The sequence below is a fragment of the Heloderma suspectum genome, chromosome 2 (genome assembly GCF_057233095.1).
Source record: "Heloderma suspectum isolate Gila_16-S chromosome 2, 16-S_ref, whole genome shotgun sequence".
NCBI classification, from domain to species: domain Eukaryota; kingdom Metazoa; phylum Chordata; class Lepidosauria; order Squamata; family Helodermatidae; genus Heloderma; species Heloderma suspectum.
The window spans coordinates 19,012,424-19,033,795 of NC_139459.1; the positions used below are offsets into that span (position 1 = coordinate 19,012,424).

General features: G+C 45.2%; 1 protein-coding gene across 1 annotated transcript in view; it reads left to right on the plus strand.

Moving 5' to 3' along the window:
- The window catches only part of DCC (DCC netrin 1 receptor), a 1,145,836-nt gene that overhangs the window by 304,321 nt on the left and 820,143 nt on the right, over positions 1–21,372 (plus strand). Inside the window, exons 8-9 of the mRNA XM_084829640.1 lie at positions 15,412–15,562; positions 18,904–19,040. Of these exons, the coding sequence (XP_084685766.1) occupies positions 15,412–15,562; positions 18,904–19,040 (288 nt within the window). The remainder of the gene's footprint in view (positions 1–15,411; positions 15,563–18,903; positions 19,041–21,372) is intronic.

The window sequence follows — 21,372 nt, forward strand, 5'->3', positions numbered from 1 at the left end:
GAAATTCTCTGACATCCCTACCAGCTGTGCTCTACGGCAGCTCCGCGGAGCAGCCAGCCCGGCCCGGCCCAGCCCAGAGCTGTCCGCAGCCAGATTTCCAGCCGCGGAGGGCTCTGGGGAAAAAAAACGGCAACAACCACGTACGCAAATGGCAGCGGCTTCGGCCACCACTATATGCGTTCCTTATTTTTGGCCTTCTGAATCTACGTAAATATTTACGTAGACTATGACGGCGAAAATAAAGGGGAACGCAAATAGCGTAGCAGGCGCTATTTGCATCCCTTTTTGATTCACCATTTTAGCCTACGTAAATCTTTACGCAGGCTAAAACGGCAAATCAAAAAGGGAAGCAAATAGCACCTGCTATGCTATTTGCGTTCCCCTTTATTTTCACCATCATAGTCTACGTAAATATTTACGTAGACTAAGACGGCCAAAAATAAGGAATGCAAATGACGGTGGCTGTAGCCGCCGCCATTTGCGTACGCGTTTTTGTGTTTTTTAAACCCACCCAGCCATGATAGGCTACGTAAAGATTTACGTAGCCTATCACGTCGTGTGTGTGTTTTTTTAACAGGACTGGAAATGGCGGCAGTGGCGGCCGGTCAGAAGACCAGCTGCCGCAGCTGCCGCCACTGGCACTGCCTCCTGGAAGATCTGCCCCAGGTAAGTCTCGTCTCGGGGGGGATCCGTGGGGGGGTGGGGGGTGGCAGGCCGTTCCGCCATGGAGTTCGGGGGGCCAAATGCACTGGCATTCGGCCTCACCGAGATCCGTGGTGGAATTCTCTGCCGTCCCTATCTAGGGATGTACGAAAATCACTTACCTGTTCATGGATTATGCTGATGGTGGGGGGTGAGGCGCTCTGTCCCTCCCCTCGGAATCCTGGACGGGGGGGAGGCACTCCGTTCCTCCCCCCTTGGAATCCTCCTTGGCCAGCTGTGCTCCGCAGTGGCTCTGCGGAGCAGCCGGCCAGGCCCAGCCAGGCCAGAGCCATTTGCAGCCGGATTTCCAGCCGCGAAGGGCTCTGGGGGAAAAAAAAAACCGTGTACGCAAATGGTGGCAGCTAAAGCCGCCGTCATTTACGTGCCTTATTTTTGATGTCTTAATCTATGTAAATATTTACGTAGACTAAGATGGCGAAAATAAGGGTAATGCAAATAGCGTAGTGGACTCTATTTGCGTTCCCCTTATTTTCGCTGTCTTAGTCTACGTAATTATTTACGTAGACTAAGACGGCCCAAAATAAGGAACGCAAATAAGGAATGTAGCCTAAAACGTCTGGATTAAAAAAAAAAAAAGCGTACGCAAATGGCGGCGGCTATGGCGGCCGCCATTTGCGTTCCCTATTTTTGGCAAATTTATCTTACATAAATATTTGTGTAAGATAAAATGGTGAAAAAAAGGGAATGCAAATAGCATAGTGGGCGCTATTTGCGTTCCTCTATTTTTCGCCGTTCTAGCCTACGTAAATATTTATGTAAGATAAATCAGGGAAAAATAAAGGAACGCAAATGGTGGCCGCCATAGCCGCCGCCATTTGCATACGCCTTTTTTTATTGCCTTGCCATGATAGGCTATGTAAAGACTTACGTAGCCTATTACGGCAAAGACCAGGATGACAATGGCGGCCGCGGCAGCCGGTCAAAAGACCAGCTGCCGTCGCCGGACCTGCCACTGGAGCCACTGCTATCTGGAATATCCGCCCAAGGTAAGTCTCATCCCGGGGGGAATCTGTGGGGGGCGCGGGGGGTTAGGCCGTTCCACCATGGATTTCGGGGGGCCAAATGCCAGTGCATTCGGCCTCACTGAAATCCGTGGTGGAATTCTTCGCCATCCTTAACGCATGCTGTCCAATGCATGGGGGGGGGGGTGTATCTGTGAATAATATTGCAAGCTTGGCAATGTACGGACTTGGACCACACATTCTGTGTGAGTCCATGTTTCATCTGAAGGTGCAAACTGGGTATATCCTGATTAAAAGAAAAGAAAAAAGAATGAATTTCTCATACATCCCTAATGGAAGGTAAGGGGGGGACACTCCCTGTCCTGGCTGGTGCAAGTCACCGTGGTTCTGAAAGTGGTAAAGAACACCCCAGCCCTCTGGAACGGATCTGAGGGATGCACAGGGGTGGGAGTGGGGGTGGGAAAATCCAATATTCCATCAGATTCCATTCCATTGGCAGATAGACACCACTGGATACCATCCCCTATCCCTACTTTAATGTCTATTCCTTTTCTCTGCTGTTTCTCTGGTATCGTTTTGTTTTGTTTTTTAATTGTAGGCACCTCAGGGCTGTGAGCTATCCTCTTGAATTCTGTAAAGCCCCTTGTTCACTAATGGTCCAATATAAAATACTAATACCAATACTACCAATAACTCTTCCATTTAATAATGTAATAATAGTTTAGTTTTAGACTAAGAATCATGATTAGTGCTTCTCTTTAGTCATCTTGTTATATTATTATGTCTTTTCTTCTTTGTGTTGCCTTTTTATTTCAAAATAACATTCCATTTCATGCTAAAATAGTTTGACGGTGGTGATGATGATATAATTTCTCCCAGTATTTAGTCTTCTTGTAGGACCATCATACATGCTTGAAGTCTGCTGGTTCTTCCTTCTGCTTGTTTGCTTGTAATTCATATGGTGTTAGGTACTACTACTGAACATGACTGTATGAACATTTTATTTTATTTTATTTTATTTATACCCTACTGTTAGGGTAAGCCCCAAGAAGGTGGACTACAATATAAACATTTAAAGCAATACTGACTGTAGGACAGATCTCTACATTCAATTCCAGACTTGCAAGTCTAATTAAATGGGAGAAAAAAGAAAAGAAAAAAAACTTGGCTTCTGTACTGGAAAGGTAGCACTGCCACCTATTGCTTCTGGCAAACATACAAGGGATTCTTACCATGAACTATACACATACAGAAAAAAAAAAAATAGCAGGTCAGCTGAACCAAGCAGAATTACTGACTCACTCCCTATGAGGGCCAAACTTGGTGTGATTTGCCCCCTTGAGAGTTAGACATATTACTTTTGAGGGGAAATTACACTAAACTTCTTTAGAAATAATGAAGTTCTAATCTTTCTTCTATTTAATCTGGCACATATAAGTTGCCAAGGGATCCAGCTGCCCTTAGATGATACTTTTTTTTTGCTGACGGCCTTAACTATTGGTGTCATGACTGTGGCTCCAATAATTCTAATTGCTCCTTTTACATTATCTCGTAAGAAGAGCTTCTCAAAATCTACTCCCTACTTGATCATATTTCAATATCAAACGAATAACAATATGTCTTGTTCATAACTCATGATAGAAGGGAGGGAGGTCTTTCCCCTTGTATCTTAGTTTTCACTTCTTGGTGTGAAACTATTTGAGCATTAAATGTCTCAATTCTCATAATATTAGGCATTTCTCAAATTTCACAACAAATTCAAATCTGGAGTTTCCTCACTATAATACTGGCATGAAAGGTGAGAGGTTGAAGTTCAGTTTTGTTCTCTCAAGTTTCCAGCTTTTCAAAAACTACTTACAAACTACCTTGAAAAAAATGCGTCCCTTCTATAGTGACTGTTGTTAATTTGTTCATTAATACACAAATACAGTCAGCAGACTGTGTACTTTTGGAAAATGAGCACAAATATGCTTTAATCAATGGGAGAAGAATGTGTACATTTCAAAGATGTGCACAACTGGCGCATGCATTTGGAAAACTGTGCATGTAAATACAGACAGATTTTCATGCAAAACGAGAACAATAAAGCTCGCAATTTGATACAGACTCAAGTCAGAGCAAGCTTCTAGATGGAGTGAGCTCCTAGATGGAGTGAGCTCCTAGATGGAATGAGCTTATAGGATCTGGAAAACTTCAATAAGCATGAGTTTTGCTGATTTGCACATCCCTATACCTAGTAGCAAAAATGAAAGACCTCATATTCTTGTCTTAAATGTATCAGTCCACTTCTTAAGAAAAAAACAACACACATTTTCTGATCCAGTTTGCTTCTTAAATTCTTCTGTTCCACGATTTGATCAAGAAAATGTTATCACAGTTTCAGGAGGGGATATCACTTAGTAGGCATACAGAGTACAGAATGTCCCGTGTTCAAGCCTGAATATCTGCAGCTAAGAGAGAGAGAGAGAGAGAGAGACTACTGGGAGAGACATCTGCCTGGGACCCTGGCTGGATGGATCCATGGCCTAGCCATAGCTTCCTATGTAAAGTCATGAGATCTTTGTTTCTTCAGATATGGCGCAATTGTTTAATTTTTAAAAAGGAAGAAAAGGTCACTAACTTTTGCTTTTCCTTACTCCCAGTATAATCATAATTCATTTAAGAAGTCATGCTTAGTCTGAAATCTGTTTGTAACTCTCTCATGGTAGTATTTGGAAAAATTAAAATGCCATATTTTAATTTATTTTGTGTGTGGTGGTGGTGAAGCTGCCTTCCATTTAAGGTAATTCAGGCAGAGTATGTGTAAATCTGTGCTTCAGTATCCATCTTTATTATAAACCAAATAATATCTAGTGATACACGAAAGTAATCAGCTCTTCATTATGTGCCATGTGGATGTCAACAAAGTACATAGTCCCTAGCTGTTGGATTAAGATGTTGCTGAGTTCTATCAGTTGATCATGTGCCAAGAGATACTGGTGAAATTCACTGGGCACATCTGGAAATTAGTTTTGGGGGTTGAGGGTTGGGGGGGTATAAAAATTCACCTCAACGAAGAGGCAAGATATACAAGCCTCTATATTTTTCTATGGCTCAGTTACCAGTTTGGGATGGAGAAAAATACCTAGTTTACCCCAGCCCATAACCCCCCTCCCACATGTCCGGTTTCAACTGCCAAACCACCCTCCCCCCTTCACCATATAATTGGACTGGTGATAGCAGCAATGTGCTGCTATTTCTCAAGAACAAAAACCTTCCAGTTGCTCTTGGGAGTTGCAGTTTTTACAAGAGTTCCTGCTTCTCCTAGAACATCTACAACTCCCAAAATCCATTGGGGCTTTTCATTTTGGTGCACCAGACATTCTGGAGAAGGAAGGGGATGGGAAAATCCTCCCTCCTTCATTTCTCTCAGTTCAGAGTTACTGCTGCTGCTACCATTGCTGCGATAAGCTGGATAGGATAGGCTTTTAATGAGGAGAAAGGTTGTTTGGAAGATTGGGGGTGGGAGGTTGGGCTGGGGGCCAAATGTTGATTGGTTCACAGAAATAAGCCAACCTATTTCAGATAATGACATGTCCTATTCCTAGCCACCCACCATGAACAAGGAGGGACTCAACCATCTGTAATTGTGCCTCTCTCTCTTTTTTAATGTCACTGAACTTACTTCTTTGCACCTCCCTCCTTTTCTCATTCCTTGTGTTTTGTGTCTTTTATTCATCTTACTCTTATGGCAGGGAGCAACAAAACTCACTGACTAGGTTCACACAACATGCGAACCTACACTCAGTGGTTGACTGTGGGTTGTTGTTGAACCATTGTCTAAGTGTGGGCTAGCATGTTGTGTGAACCCGGCCACTGTTTTTCAAGTCAGAGTTGAACATTTTTCTAATGGTCCTCAAGTGTGTTGTCTCCAGGCTAATTCACATGTTACCTGTGATTCTGGCTTCAGCTTTTGGAGGGCCCTTGGCCAACATACCCTCAGTGCCCCTCCCTCCTGAGTGAGTCTACCATCTTACTAGGATTATCACCAGCTGCTCCTCCTCTTCTTCCTCTTCCTTATCATTACTACCATCTGCCTGCTTGGCAAGCAGACTGCCAATCACCAGTAGCATCTACTTCTCACCACCACTGTTGCCTGCACCAGAGCAAGGGACAGGTGAACAAGCACATTGCAGTGGTGAAGATGAGGAGCAGGTCCAGAGGACTCTTGTCAGTAGGGATGGAGAGGCTCGTTTGGACCTGGCTCATGGGGGTGCTCACCGAGTCACTGCTGCCACCTGCCCCCATAAGCCGGGCTGCACAAGTCCTGGAGGGAGAGCCCTGCAACAGCAGTGGTGGCGAGAGCCTGGTACTTTTGCATAAGTGTAAGAGACTTACAAAAAATAACCAGCCTGTCCCCGCTCCCACTATAGTGGGGGTGGGGGGAAGGAGATGAGGAGCTCTCTTCTTCCCCTCCTGTAGGCTGGTTGTTTTATGAAAGTCTCTTACACTTATGTGAAATGACCGCCCTGTCCCTGCCACCACTGCCACTGTAGCTGTAGTAGGGTGGAGGGAGGAGGAGATGAGAGGTGCTTCCATCTCTCCCTCTAGACCCAGTGGCTCACTGAGTCAGGCAAGTGCTGGGGCTGCGGACTGGCATCCAGGGGGCCAAGCTGCCGATTTCTCACCAGGTTCCAAGCCCCAAGCAGATGCCCATGCCATTCCTACCTGTCAGTACGTCCATGATTGGTGCCCAAGTATGCCAGTCCTTGATGTTGGCCCTGGTTATTCATAATCTGCTCCCACCCCTTCAGTTATGTATGAAAATACTGATCAGGTGGGGTCACCTTGGCATCTTGCTCCTTCCCAGACCGGCATAACAGTTAAATGGGAAGGGCTGATGTTTCATGTCTTTTCTTCACAATCTTAGCACCACCACCACCAACACACACATGCAGAAGATGTGGAGTTGTAAAGATACTGATGGACAGGTTTAGAAGAATGGAGATATGTTGGCCACAATCCACTGAGACATTTAATCCCATTGGGTTGGATCCAGAGCAGAGATGTTGAAGAATTTTGTTCAATCCACATTTTTAAAGACAAATGTTTAGCATTTTCCAGACTAATACATAGATTGGAACACAGTAATCCTTCAGACTGAACTCTTGTCCAAATTTTGTGATGCAGTTTGACTCAAAATCAAAAGGCCTAGTTTAGGGAAAATACCTATTCTAGGGGGAAATGGATACATAAATGTATCTTTCATGGGGGAGAAATTGTACAACCATGCTGTTTTGGGGGGAAATGCAAAAATAGGAATGTACATTTTTGTGCATTAAAAAAAAAAGAAACAGCCACAGAAACCAGGGCATGATAGACTTATGATTGAACAGATGCAAAACTGAGATGGGCCAGAAATAGACTGAAGTATCCATCCCTAATCCAGAGTTATGCCTCTGCAAAGGGAAGGTCTCCAGCAGGGTGGCCTTTTTTGTGGATTCTTTCTTCCCACTGCAGTCCCCAATGCCACTTCACATACTGTTTTGGAAGATCTCCCAACCCTTCAGAGCAGATTTTCAGGGCATAGGGGGTTAAGAACATAAGAACATAAGAAGAGCCATGCAGGATCAGACCAAGGGTCCATCTAGTTCAGCATTCTGTTCACACAGTGGCCAACCAGCTGCCCACAGGAAACCCACAATCAGGGCATGAGCTCAACAGCACCCTCCTGCCCATGTTCCCCAGCAACTGGTGTACAGAAGTTCACTGCCTCTGGTGCTGGAGGTAGCACATAGCCATCGGGACTAATAGCCATTGATAGCCTTTTCCTCCCAGAATTAGTCTAGCCCTATTTTAAAGTCATCCAAATTGGTGACTATCACCACATCCTGTGCTGGTGAATTCCATAGTTTAACTTTACACTGTGTGAAGAGGTCCTTCCTTTTATCTGTCCTGAATCTCCTACCCATAAGCTTCATAGGTTGACCCTGGATTCTAGTATTTTGAGAGAGGGGGAAAAAAGTCTCCCTTTCCACATTCTCCACTCCATGCATAATTCTGTAGACTTCTATCATGTCTCCCCTTACCCTAGGGATGTAAGAACTAACGCTAGTTCGGGTTCTCCAGGCACTCACTGAAGCAACACCCCTGCTCACATCCCCCCGAACCTTGAGCCACCTGCAAGTTTGGAGAATTCCCCAGAGCTCACTGTGAACCTGTTCAGTGAGCGCCACCATTTTCATGCCTTTGATTTCTGCGTAAAACAGGAAGTTAAAAAAAATGTGCATATTCAAATATGCGCAGTTTGGAGCTGGGAAAGCTAAATAAGCGCAATATTAGAGGGATTATACCTCTAATATTGTGCGTATTTAGCTTTCCCAGCTCCAAACTGTGCATATTTGAATATGCACATTTTTTAAACTTCCTGTTTACGCAGAAATCAAAGGCACGAAAATGGCGGTGCTCACTGAACGGGTTCACGGTGAGTACTGGGGAGCACGAACGGGCACAAGCAGGGGGCGAGCAAAGACAGCGTCTTGGTGGGTGCAGTTCGGGGGTCATAGGCGGGGGTTGCTCAACGAATTCCTGAACCCCAAACTGTGCTCGTGACATCCCTATCTTACCCTCCTTTTTTCCAAGCTCAACCATCCCAGCTGTTGTAACCTTCTTTCATAGGGGAGATGTTCTAGCCCTTTGATAATTTTAGTTGCCCTTTTCTACACTTTTTCCAGCTCTACAATATCTTTTTTTAAGGTCTGGTGACCAGAACTGTACACAGTATTCCAAGTGTGGCCATGCCATAGATTTGTATAGGGGCAGTATGATACTGGCAGTTTTATTTTCTATTCCTTTTCTACTTATGCCTAACATGGATTTTGCCTTTTTTACAGCAGCTGCACACTAGGTTGACGTCTTCATTGAGCTGTCCACCACAACCCCAAGATCTCTGTCCTGGACAGTCACCACTACCTCAGATCCCATCAGGCTATACTTGAAATTGGGATTTTTTGCCCCAACATGCATCACTTTACACTTGCTTACATTGAACTGCATTTGCCATTTAGATGCCCGGTCTCCCAGTTTGGAGAGATCCTTTTGGAGCTCTTCACAATCCCTTTTTGTTTTAACCACCCTAAATAATGTGGTGTCATCAGCAAACTTGGCCACTTCACTGCTCATTCCTAATTCTGTAGGGGGGGGGGGACTAGTGAAAATCACCTCCCACTCTTCCACATGTGGTATCATCCAGTTTGTGAAGCTCTGCTCCAGGCAACTCTGGATCCAACCCATTGTCTGAAACACTTTCTTTCTTTCTTTCTTTCTTTCTTTCTTTCTTTCTTTCTTTCTTTTTCCTTCCTTCCTTCCTTCCTTCCTTCCAATATTTATATCTTGCCCTTCATTATGAAATCACAGGATTGTGTGCACAATGCATTCAAAAAACAACAAAAGATAAAGATAGAAACTACAACAAAGAAAACCTACCAAGCTAGGCATTAAAATCACAAAATGCCTGGGTATATAGATAGGTTTTCAACAGGTGCCTAACATAATCAAGGATCATGTTTGCCACACTGCAGGGGATGGGCACAGTGAAGAAAATTCCAAATGTGTGGTGTCACAACAGAAAAGACCCTCCCTCTGGTTGCTGTCTGATGTGTCTGTGCAGGTGACAGAACAACCTGAAGGCCCTGATCTGTGGATCTCAGTAAACTGGCAGGTTGAAGAAACAAGTGCTATAAAGGGAATTTGGTTCCCAAGGAAAGTGATTTTCCTAGTGAACCCATCTCTGCACTGTGGTAAAGAAACTGAGCAAGTCACAAAGGCACTGAAGAGCATCCCATTGAGTTCTACAGTGAACTTGTTGCTCAGAATGAGCAGCAGTAGATGGCCCTAGGGTTTCTATAGGAGGGTGGGGTGGTGATTGCTTCCTCCTTTTAATCACATTTAGGAATGGTGAGCATGAGGCATTCTGTCTCATCGATGTCATATTAACAGAATCTGCCTTACACAATTGGTAGCATGAAAAACTGGTTTGCTAACAATGGAATCAAATTTACACTGCCCTGATATGTGATATTTGTCAATTATGATTCAATGGAAATTGCAAATGCAACATGATAGTTCATCTTCAGCTAAACAAAACCCAACTGATTCACTGTAGCAGAAAGTAATTCAGGACAAGAAGGCTGCGTTATTCCTCTAGCAAAATAAATGGTTGTATTGAATGACTCCTTCAACTTTCACGCTTCTGTGCAGTGTGGCTCAAAGCAAGTAGTGACAAATGAGTCTCCCCTACTAAGTGTGATCCATTTATTTGGAGCAGACACAGCCAAACTCAGTTTTTAAGAAAATGCACCACAGTGTTACACAGTAGAAGACAATCCCCTTAAAAATGTGCTTCAATTATTTCACTTCAATTTGATTGCAGATTAAAATCCTGCCAAATCTTTTCAACATTTTATTACAGTGCTGTAAAACTTACCCTTGATTTAATTAAAAGAATTGATAGTTTACGTTTTTCTCTCCCCCTCCCCCTGGTTTTCTATTGTAACAGCGTTCATTAAGGCAATTCACAATGTAAAGAAGAGAAAAGTTTTAATGATAATTACACAGCACTTGATGTTAATCAGGAGGAGAGAAATCCATTATACATCTGGGAGGAGACACTTCCTTCAGTTTTGAACTATTTGTTTATAGAAAGATGGTAGTGTTAGTTGTATTTAGAATGATTGCTTGTCTACTTTTGAATGTTAAAAGAGAGAATAGAATCACAGAGCTAAATTACTGCTAAATTTGGAGATTTTTAAAATGGTGATTGGAGGGAGGACAAAACAAACAAAGAAAAGATACCAATGACATTTCTGCATGCTTTTGAGACGTTAAGTACAAAATTGTGGTGCGTTTTAAGTATTTCACCTTGGTTCCAGATAGGGATGGACGAAAGTCACTTACCTGATCCCGAAGCTTGCTTCGCGGTGGGGTGGAGGAGCTCCGTCCCTCTCCCCGAAATTCTGGGCGGGGGGGAGGCGCCCCATCCCTCCCCGCCGAAATTCTGGCTGGGGGGGAGGCGCGCCGTCCCTCTGGCTGAAATTCTGGCCAGGGGGGAGGCGCCCCATCCCTCCGGCCATGAAACCTCCTCTCCTGCCGGAAGCCCGGGACGCAAATGGCGGCAGCCATAGCCGCCACCGTTTGCATCCCTGGCCTGCAGTCAGCCGTGATAGGTTACGTAAATGTTTACGTAGCCTATCACGGTGTTTTTTTTAAAATCTAGCCGTGATAGGGTACGTAAATCTTTACGTAGCCTATCACGTTTGTAGTTGTTGTTGTTTTTACTTGGAAATGGCGGTGGCGACAGCCGGTCGGAAGACCGCCCGCCACCACCGCCACTGCCACACCGCCGCCGCACCACCGCCGGGAGCTGCTGCCGTGAGGGACATTCACCAAAGGTAAGTCCCATCCCAGGGGGGTGGCGGGGGGTGGCGGATCGTTTCTCCACCAATTTCGTGGGGCCGAATGCATTGGCATTTGGCCTCCCGGAGATTTGTGGAGAAATTCTCTGACATCCCTAGTTCCAGAATCATTAGTAGACCAATGACTTCTGTCTGTCGGTGTGTACCAAGTACAGAACTCAACTTACTAGGGCATCTGAGAAATTGGGGAGGTCTGGGATCTTTTCTGTTCCCTAAATATACAGTGGTTGTGAACTGTTTCACTCAGCATCACCTTTTCTTCCTCCATGTTCTGGCTTGGAGGTGAAACACACTGCTAGTGATCTCTGATATGAGCAAAAGCCAACCAATATCTTAAGGAGTGCCTCCAGCAACACCAGACAGGCCGCTTAACAAGATCAGCCTCGGATGGCCTTCTCTCTGTCCCATCAGCCAGGACAGCTAGACTGGTGGGGACAAGGGAGAGGGCCTTTTCTGTGGTGGCCCCCACTCTGTGGAACTCCCTCCCTAGGGAACTCCGTCATGCCCCCTCTTTAATGAGCTTCCGTCGTGCATTAAAAACGTGGTTGTTCAGGCAGGCATTTGGGGTGGGTTAGGGTATTTTTTTAAAAAAATGTATGGTAGAATTTTATTGTTTTAAATTGTTTTATGGTATGTTGTACATCACCCAGAGTGGCTGGGTGACCAGCCAGATGGGCGATTAATAAATTTAATAATAAATAAATAAAAATAAATAAAATGTTAAAGGGAGACAATGTGGTCCTGCAAACCATCTTCCTGCTAGAGTACCCATCTATACTTCTGAAATTCTGGTCTCTGTATCATGGCTGACAATTGATTAAAGTATTGTTAGTTGCATAACCATCGCTCTTTGAAAACCTTAATTTCAAATAAATATGCATGTTACCAAACCCTCATTTATTGTTAGTAACTGGAGAAACTGTGAGAGATCTTACAGCTGCTGCTGCTGCTGCTGCTTCTTTTTCTTCTTCTTCTTCTTCTTCTTCTTCTTCTTCTTCTTCATCATCATCATCATCAAAAACTAGCAATCATTGTTTGGAGGAAAGACCATTTTGAACATTTGCTTTTTCATTCCCTGTTAGAGTAACACACTAGCTTCACAGAATGTATAACTGTGTCCTTAACTCTCAAATTTATCAATTAAAGCTGGCTTCCACCAATTCATCAACAAAAGGTTTAGTTTATCATGTTACCTAATAAGCCTGTTAAGATTATATAAGGATGAATCATTTTATTAGGACTGTGCATTGCTTCAGTCCAAATCCTGAATAACGAGGTGAAGCAGGCTGCTTTGGATGTCCCTCGGCACGATACGAGGTGAATTGGAACAGCACCGAGGCAGCCCAAAGTGAAACAGCTCGTCGACAACATGCCTCGGTTCACCTTGGAGATTTGTAGCTCTTCGATGTCTTCTGAGCAGCCTAGACAGGCTGGCTTCTAATGTATTAACTAGAGAGAGATCTGGGAGGGGGAGAAGAGGAGGAGGGAGGGGAAAGGGGAGAGGAGGAGGAGGAGGGTTGCCAAATTAGGGCTGGAATGAACCCAGAAGTCTCCAATCAGTGACCATGGTAGAGGAGGGGTGGGGACTGCTGCAGTGGGGATATCAGTGTGTTTGTTCATTGTGTGAGAGAGAGCACGCTGGTTAGGTGGTGGTTGGTTTTGTTTGTCATTAGAGATCTGGTGTGTGTGTGCAGCTTTGTGTTTCTGCTTTATTAATTCAACTATTCTCTTTCTTTCTTTTGTAGAGTCTTCATTTTAAAAGCTAAGCATTTACTACTTACTTTATGGTTCTTAGTCTCACCCCACCCCACCCTTCTGTAATAGGTTTTACTTTTCATTCTTCCTTTTTGTTCATAAAAGAAAAAAGAAAAGTTCACTTTAGTTGCTTTGCCTCATTCTTTAGCTCCCCGCCTTTTCAATGCTCTCTCAACCATTAGTTTGCCCTTACTTTCGTTCTGCTAGATTTTTTATAAATCTATCTATCTATCTATCTATCTATCTATCTATCTATCTATCTATCTATCTATCTATCTGTCTATCACCTATCTTGTCCTCGTTCTTGGCTCCCCACCACCCCCACTTCTCAAATCCTGCATTCCTTCTCTTCTCATTGATCTCTTTCCCCTAACCCCCCCCCCCAAAAAAAAAACTAAATACCTTTTCTCTTCTGCTAGGGTCATAGTTACCCCCCCTTGCTTGTAGGTAATTCAGTGTTTGCTCTTATTTTGCTTTTGTGCGTGTGCACGCATGTGCAGGTGCTTGTGCTGTGTGGACAAGCAAACAGTGTGTGTCAAAGTCCACACAGTGCACATTTCCAAAAACAGCGGGCAAAGCACTACACACATATTAAGAGCTGTTGTTTAAATAAGATAACACCACACTTTGTGGCAAAGCAAGCAAACGCAATGTGAGGCATCTTCAGGATGTTGTTGGCAGGGGGCGGAGGTGGACATGGTGCTGCTGGGACTAGCAGCACCGGGAGGCGAGCTGGCTCTCCCCCAGTCTGGATCGTGCATCCTGGTGTGGCAGGGCAGCAGAGTGCAGAGGCAAGTTGCAGCACCCAGAGGTCACTGTTTGAGGAGGTTGGTGCAGGCAGCAGCAATAGCGCTGTTGCCGAAGGAGCACCATCTCCTTCTGTAGTGGAAGAGGGGATCCCGCTGATGGATGTTACATCAGAAGTTTCTGATGTCCTCAGCATGGTGGAGGGTCAAGAGGAGGAGATCCTTCAGGGTGTGGGGGTAGATGAGTAGTAGGCAGAGGATCCAGCAGTTGACCCCTCTTCCATTGTTCCCCCCTGCTCATGTGGCGTGCCTCAAGGCAGCGCAGTCTCTGTCTCCACAGAAATGTCAGGGCAGCATCGTGTGGGACCACTTTGAGGTGGGAGTGGATCGCAGCACTGCCATCTGCCACCACTGCAAGGCATCTCTGAGCAGGGGGAAACAGCCAGGGTGCTACACCACCAGCAGCCTGCTCCTGCACTTGAGGAGGCAGCACCAATAGGTCTTGCTCAACGAAGAGGCCCCCATATTTCAGCAGGCAGCAGGGGCAAGCAGAAGGATGGTAGTGCCGGAACTCCTGCAAGCTCTGTTTCTGACCCACAAGAGGCTTAGGCAGGCCACCATGGAAGAGATGGGGTGGGAGAAGTTCAAGACAATATGCCCACCCGGCAGGGTTGCTGTTTTCGTTTGCTTTCTGCCAACCAGCCAGTGTTTTCCCAAGCAATTCAGCCAAAGGGAGCGTGAGGCCATCGACTGTGATTCAATTTCTGAGTAGTACTAGGGGAAAGGGGATATTTATTTTGCCCTTCAAAGAAACCTACAGCAGAGATTAAGGATAGTGATCTCTTCCTGATCACCACTTAAAACACCTGACTTCTCTGATTATCCTCTTATGTCCTTTGGTTTCAGTTTCTGAGAACAGCAGATTTTACCTAGGCATAGCACAAAAACTACTGCACCAAACTGTCTGAAATTTGGCAGGTGGAGTCCTCTCCATGGGGGATGCCAGGACTCCACATTCCATGTATTTATCATGAAAACTGAAAAAGTTATGGCCTTTTGTGTTTTCCCATGCAAGTTAATGGGAAAATGTCAAAAATGAGTGATGCTTCGGATTCGGATCCAAGTCAAAGCAGATGGAAGGTCCGAATAATTGGCATCTGAAGCAAAGCAGAGGGTTATGTGCACAGTCCAAAATTTTATTTATGGTTCCTGTCATTTCACATTTGTTCAATGATAACTCCATTCCATCCAAATTCCACATCAGTCTTTTGAATTTAAAACCACACACACACAAAAATGCATATCTATTTTCATGTGCAATTTCCTCTAATGAACACATTTATGTATGCAATTCCTCCTAATAGCTGCATTTTTGTATGCAGCTCTCACTAATATATACATTTTTGTGCACAATGTTTGAGCCGAGAACTGTATCATAAAATAATGAGAAATGCACAGTCTGAAGAATAACTATGTTCTGATCCCCGTATTAGTCTGGAGAGAGCAAATTAGGTTAGTTTCCTTAAAAATGTGAACCCAACAACATTCTCTTCCATCTGTAATTACAATTTGCAGATCTATTCAGCATGTGAACTCATGTTTACTACTCTGGGGTCAGGATTTTACCTTGTATACCATTGTATACTCTTTTTTCACATATATATCACAGTTATATAGACGATTCCCACTGAGAATCTTTAAACACTCTCCCCTGCTGTTCCTAAGACAAATTGCACAATTATTATGTAATAAGCATTCCTTTTCCATTCATAGATCCTGGACTGCACAGACAACAATTTTTTCTGCAGAGACCATCAAACATAGTAGTTGTAGAAGGGAAAGATGCTGTGTTGGAATGCTGCGTTTCTGGCTATCCGATCCCAACATTTACGTGGCTACGAGGAGATGAAACAATCCTATTCAGGTATTTAGTCCATTAGTTATTAAAGATATGTTGGGGATAAGGACAAACATAGTGTTCTGCTGGACCTATCTGGGTCGGTCCATTTCTCCCTTACAAGAGCACCATCCCTGAAAAGAAGGGAAACATGCTACTGACTGGTGTTCCCCTGGATCCTACAAGCATCAGTGGAGGGTCCACAGAGTCCTGAGAGGAACAAGGCTACTACACATGAGAAATTTATTTATTTATTTATTTATTTATTTATTTATTTATTACATTTATATCCCACCTTTCTTTTATCATGGAACTCAAGGTGGCTACATATGGTTCCCAGGTAGTCTCCCCTCCAAGCACCGACCAGACCTAAACCAGCTTAGCTTCGGCAAGGTGGCTGCCACATGTGCCTTGTACGAAAGTGACTTACCTTTAATGAAATTTGATTCGAGGTGGGGGGGAGGCGCTCCATCCCTCCCCCAAAAATTCTGGCCGGTGGGGGAGGCGCTCTGTCCCTCCCCCCCGAAATTCTGGCGGGGGGGCGCTCCATCCCTCCCCCCCCCCCGAATCCTGGCCAGCCAGGTGTGCAAATGGCGGCGGCCATAGCCGCCGCTGTTTGCATCCCTGCAGTCAGCCGTGATAGGCTACGTAAATGTTTACAGAGCCGATCATGGCTGATTTAAAAGAAAAAAAAAGCACGTACGCAAATGGTGGCACCCATGGGCGCTGCCATTTGCGTTCCTTATTTTGACACGTCTTAGTCTATGTAAACATTTACGTAGACTATGTCGAAAATAAGTCGCTATTTGCGTTCCCCTTATTTTCGCCGTCTTAGTTTATGTAGACTAAATGTTTACGTAGACTAAGACGTGTCAAAATAAGGAACACAAATGGCGGCGCTCATGGGCGCCGCCATTTGCATACACACGTTTTCCTTTTCCTTTAAATCAGCCGTGATAGGCTACGTAAACATTTATGTAGCCTATCACTGTATTTTTTAAAAATCTAGCTGTGATAGGCTACGTAAATCTTTACGTAGCCTATTAGGTTTTTTTTTTTACTAGGAATGGCAGCGGTGGCAGCCAGTCAGAAGACCAGCTGCCAGCGCCGGCGCCGCTGAACCGCTGCCGGAGCCGCCACCGCCAGGAGGATTTGCCCAAGGTAAGTCCCGTCCCGGGGGGGGCGGGGGGGCAGACCGTTTCACCACCAATTTCGGGGGGCCGAATTCACTGGCATTTGGCCTCCCCGAGATTCGTGGCGAAATTCTCTGACATCCCTACTTCAGACTATGCCCTGGGAACGCAAGGATAGCCCTCCTATTGAACATAATGACCAAGTACATTATGATGAGTTTTATGCCATGATGAGCACTGAAGATCCTTCTGACATTCGTTCACACTGAATTTATCTCTGGCTTATGTTGCTCTGAATTACCTGCTCCTGGAAAAACTCAGCTTCAGGAGCTACTTGCCATTATTTTGAAATGGATTTCCAGATGGCGGAGAATTTCTCCCCGAAACTTCGGGGGGCCGAGCGCCAACGTGTTCGGCCCCCCGAACAAGTTTCGGGGAGAAATCCTCCGCACCCCCCCGCCCCCCGCACCCCCCCCGGGACGGGACTTACCTTCCCTGAATGTCCCTCCCGGCGTCTGGTCCGGCTGGCGGTTTGTCCGGTGTTCGAGCGGGGCGGGAGCGGCAGCCGGTCTTTCGACCGGCTGCCGCCCCCGCCATTGCAATCAAAGAAAAAAAAAAAAACGTCCCCTGATAGGCTACATGATGATTCACGTAGCCTATTACGGCTAGATTTGCAAAGTCAGCCATGATAGGCTACATGAATCGTCACGTAGCCTATCACAGGTGACTTAAAAAAAAAAAAAAAAAGTGTGTACGGATAATGGCGGCCCCCATAGGGAGCCGCCATTCCCGTTCCTTATTTGGTCACTATTTGTGTTGCCCTTATTTTCGCCGTAGTCTACGTAAACGTTTACGTAGACTACAGCAACTAAATAAGGAACGCGAATGGCGGCTCCCTATGGGGGCCGCCATTCGCGTACGCGCTTTTTTTTTTTTTTTAAGTCACCCGTGATAGGCTACGTGACGATTCACGTAGCCTATCATGGCTGACTTTCCAGATCTAGCCATGATAGGCTACGTGAATCGTCACGTAGCCTATCAGGGGACGTTTTGTTTTTTTTTTACTTTCGTGTTCGTGGCCGGGCGACGCGGGAAGCCTCCTCCCCGGCCTGAATTTCGGCCGGGAGAGGAGGGAAGCCTCCCCCCCGGCCTGAATTTCGGCCGGGCGAGGCAGGAAGCCTCCCCCCCCGGCCTGAACTTCGCGGGGGGAGCAGCGAAGCGCTCCCCCCCACCGCGAACAAGCTGCGAGAAAAGGTAAGTGACTTTCGTCCACCCCTATTTCCAGACTTTGTAAGGACATAGTGTATGTATTTCACCTTTCTGTTCCTTCCACCCATGCATGCATCAAAGTACCACTCACAGTTTCTTTTTTTCCAAGCATGCAGCCATGTACGCCATCATAAACTCAATATGCAGTATTTCTGCTCATGGATTATCTGATACACACACACACACACACACACACACACACACAACTAATGGAAGGAATGGAAGGAACTAACAGAGCAGTTTCTATAAGAGCAAACCACACAAGCACCAGAAAATTGGGATTCACCATGTAACACCGACAAACAAGTAGTGGATCAGAATGGAGGGCAGAGGCAACCCATGAAAGTATAACAAAATGGAATGGGGAAAATCCATGCATCCCTATGAAGGGCATGGGAAAATTCCTTGAACCCTATAAGGTCCCCCTACCATGCATGCAGCTCCATGGGATGCATACAATCTTTGAAGCTCAAATGTCTTGGGTCCAAAAGACCATCTTCTCTAATGCTATCCTGCTTGCTCCCTAAGATCTAATGGAGGGATTCATCTCTGCATCCCTCCTACAGCTAAACAAGATCAGCCTGGATGCATGAGAGGGCCTTCTCTGTGGCTACATCCAAATTGTGGCATTCCCTTCTGTGGTTGGTCCATTTGTTCCTCTCTCTGCCACCATCAATGGGACTTTTTATTTGGACAGGCTTTTAATTTTCCTGTTTAGATTCCCCCCCCCCTAATGCTGATTCTATTGTTCTAAGTGGCTTTTATCTGATACACGTATCCCTTATTTTATTGATGTTTAGTGTTTGTGATATAGTATAAGTTGTTTTTAAACTGATGTGAGCTACCCTGAGTGCCATTTTAACTGTGGAGAGATGGGATATAAATCTTCTAAAATAAATACAGTCATGAAGAAGATGGATCTTGCCTACTCTCTTATTTTGAGTGAAGATACCTTGTCTGTTCCAGGTCCAAAAAGTATTCATTGCTGGCTGGCAGTAACTTACTGATTTCTAATGCAACAGATGATGATTCTGGGACATATACTTGTGTGGTCACCTACAAGGATGAGAACAGCAGTGCTTCGGCAGAGTTATCTGTGCTGGGTGAGTATAGGGAATCTGTATTTTATGCAGAGTCCTTTGCAATCCAAAGAAGGATTCCGTTTCCTGCATCTATTTGATTTTCTCAGTCAGATTTAATTATTTTACTTGTTGAACAATGTTTTCACATGCCTATTAAACACCCCAAATGTACAACTGCATTTACTGAAATGGTCTGAGACAAAAATAAGACATGGGCCTGCTGTTTGTACTGTTGTGTGTATGGGGGGAAAACTAACAAATTCCAGTCAGTAGGTGATAACTCAGATTTCAGATGATAATGATGATATTGAGTTGTGACAAAATTATTTCCTTTTGGAAGGTAATTATATAATAACATGTTCTCTGCACATGTTTATATACATGCTTTGTTTGCCTTGTCAGATTGCAGAGATCTTTGTAGAAATAAGAGTGCTCTTTTATTTCCCATGCCTTCCATTTAAAATTGAAGTTTGTATTCAGACTTGGAAGTTGTTGGGGTTTTTTTGGTCTCAGTCCTTTGTGACAAAGATGGGTTAACAAAAGGATTATTAAAAAAAAAATAAATGACCAAGGGTTGTGAAAGGGAGATGCTACAGGGAAGGAAGAAATACCTGGAGTGGATTGCTTTGGCAGAGAGGGAAAGACTATTTCCTAGTCTTCGTAACCCTGGTTTTGTAAACAGATAATTCCTGTGCTGTGCTTAGGGAGGGACGAAACCTCCCCTGCCTGCCCTGCCTGCTGCTTGCTGAATCCCTGCTAGTTACCCAATCCAGTGAGCAGCATAGGCCGAGCTGCTGATCTCTCATTTTTTCAACAAGCCTCCATTTTTACGCAAGATGGGGCTCTGTGAATTAATTTCAGCCATCTTTTCTATGGCTGAAATGAACCTTTATGGCCACTGCTGTGTAGATCTACTGTGCAAACAGGAGATCTACAAAAACTCAGAGCCCCACCTTGTGCAAAAATGGCTGCTCGCATGGCTTTGCTGAATCCCGTCCTTGTATGCAGGGTGGGGGGTGGGGGTTCACTGAGTTGTGTTTTGGGGTGTGGGTGGTTGAAGGATTCGGCAGGTTCCTGGATGGAGATGGGCACCTGCACCATCCCTAGCTGTGCTGGAGCTTGCCAAAGAAGTGGAGGGGGGCAATGATTAACTTTCAGAAGGACACTTCCAGGGGACAGAAGCTTACTGAGAACAATGCCATCTACCTAGGGATGTACGAAAGTCACTTACCTTTTCGAAGGGTGAAATTGGCAGTGGGGGGGAGGTGCTCCGTCCCTCCCCCTGAAATTCTCTCCAGCCAGCTCCACCCTGCGGAGATTCTGCAGAGCTGCCAGCTGGGGACGCCCACAGCCGGACATCCGGCTGCTGGGCAGCCTGCAGGGATGCAAATGGCGGCTGCCGTAGCAGCTGCCATTCGCGTCCCTGTATTTTGCCATGATAGGCTACGTAAATATTTACGTAGCCTATCATGGCAAAAAACCCCAAACAAACAACAGACGCAAATGGTGGCAGCTACGGCGGCTGAAATTTGCGTTCCCTTTTTTTTGCCGTTTTAGCCTACGTAAATATTTACGTAGGCTATTACGGCAAAAAAAGAAAAGAAAAAAGGGAACACAAATGGCGTAGTGGCCATCATTTGCATTCCTTTTTTATTTTGCCATAATACTTACGTAAATATTTATGTAGGCTAAAACGGCAAAAAAAAAAAAAAGGAATGCAAATGGCGGCCACCGCAACCCAGCCATTTGCGTTCCCTTAGTTAAGCCGTGATAGGCTACGTAAATACTTACGTAGCTTATCACGGCTTCCGCAGGGACGCAAATGGCATCCCTGCATTAGCCGTGATAGGGCTACGTAAGTATTTATGTAGCCTATCACGGCTACATGGAAGAAGTGAACGGCGGCTGCAGACGCGGCCGCCATTCGCAAGTCACTGTGGACAGCAGCAGGTAGGTGCTCCGTTCTGGGCCCATTTCGCGGGGCGGGGGGGCAGCGGGGCTTCGTTCTGCCATGGATTTCAGGGGGCCAAATGCACTGGCATTCGGCCTCACCGAGATCCATGGCGGAATTCTCTGACATCCCTACATCTACCAGCTTTTCTACTTGCTTCTTTCTGCTTAAGGTTTCAACTTGCAGGGTGGCAAGATTTTATGTGTTCGGAAGCACTTTTCCTATATTCTTGCATGCTAGTAGAAAGAATTCCTAGTTGCTAAGCCCGGAAATAATTTATGGACAACTTAATTTATGGAGATCCAGTGTGGTGTAGTGGTGAGAGTGTTGGAACTTGGAACTGAGAACGGGGAGATCCAGGCTCTAGCTCCCACTAGGCCATGGAAGCTCACTGGGCGACTT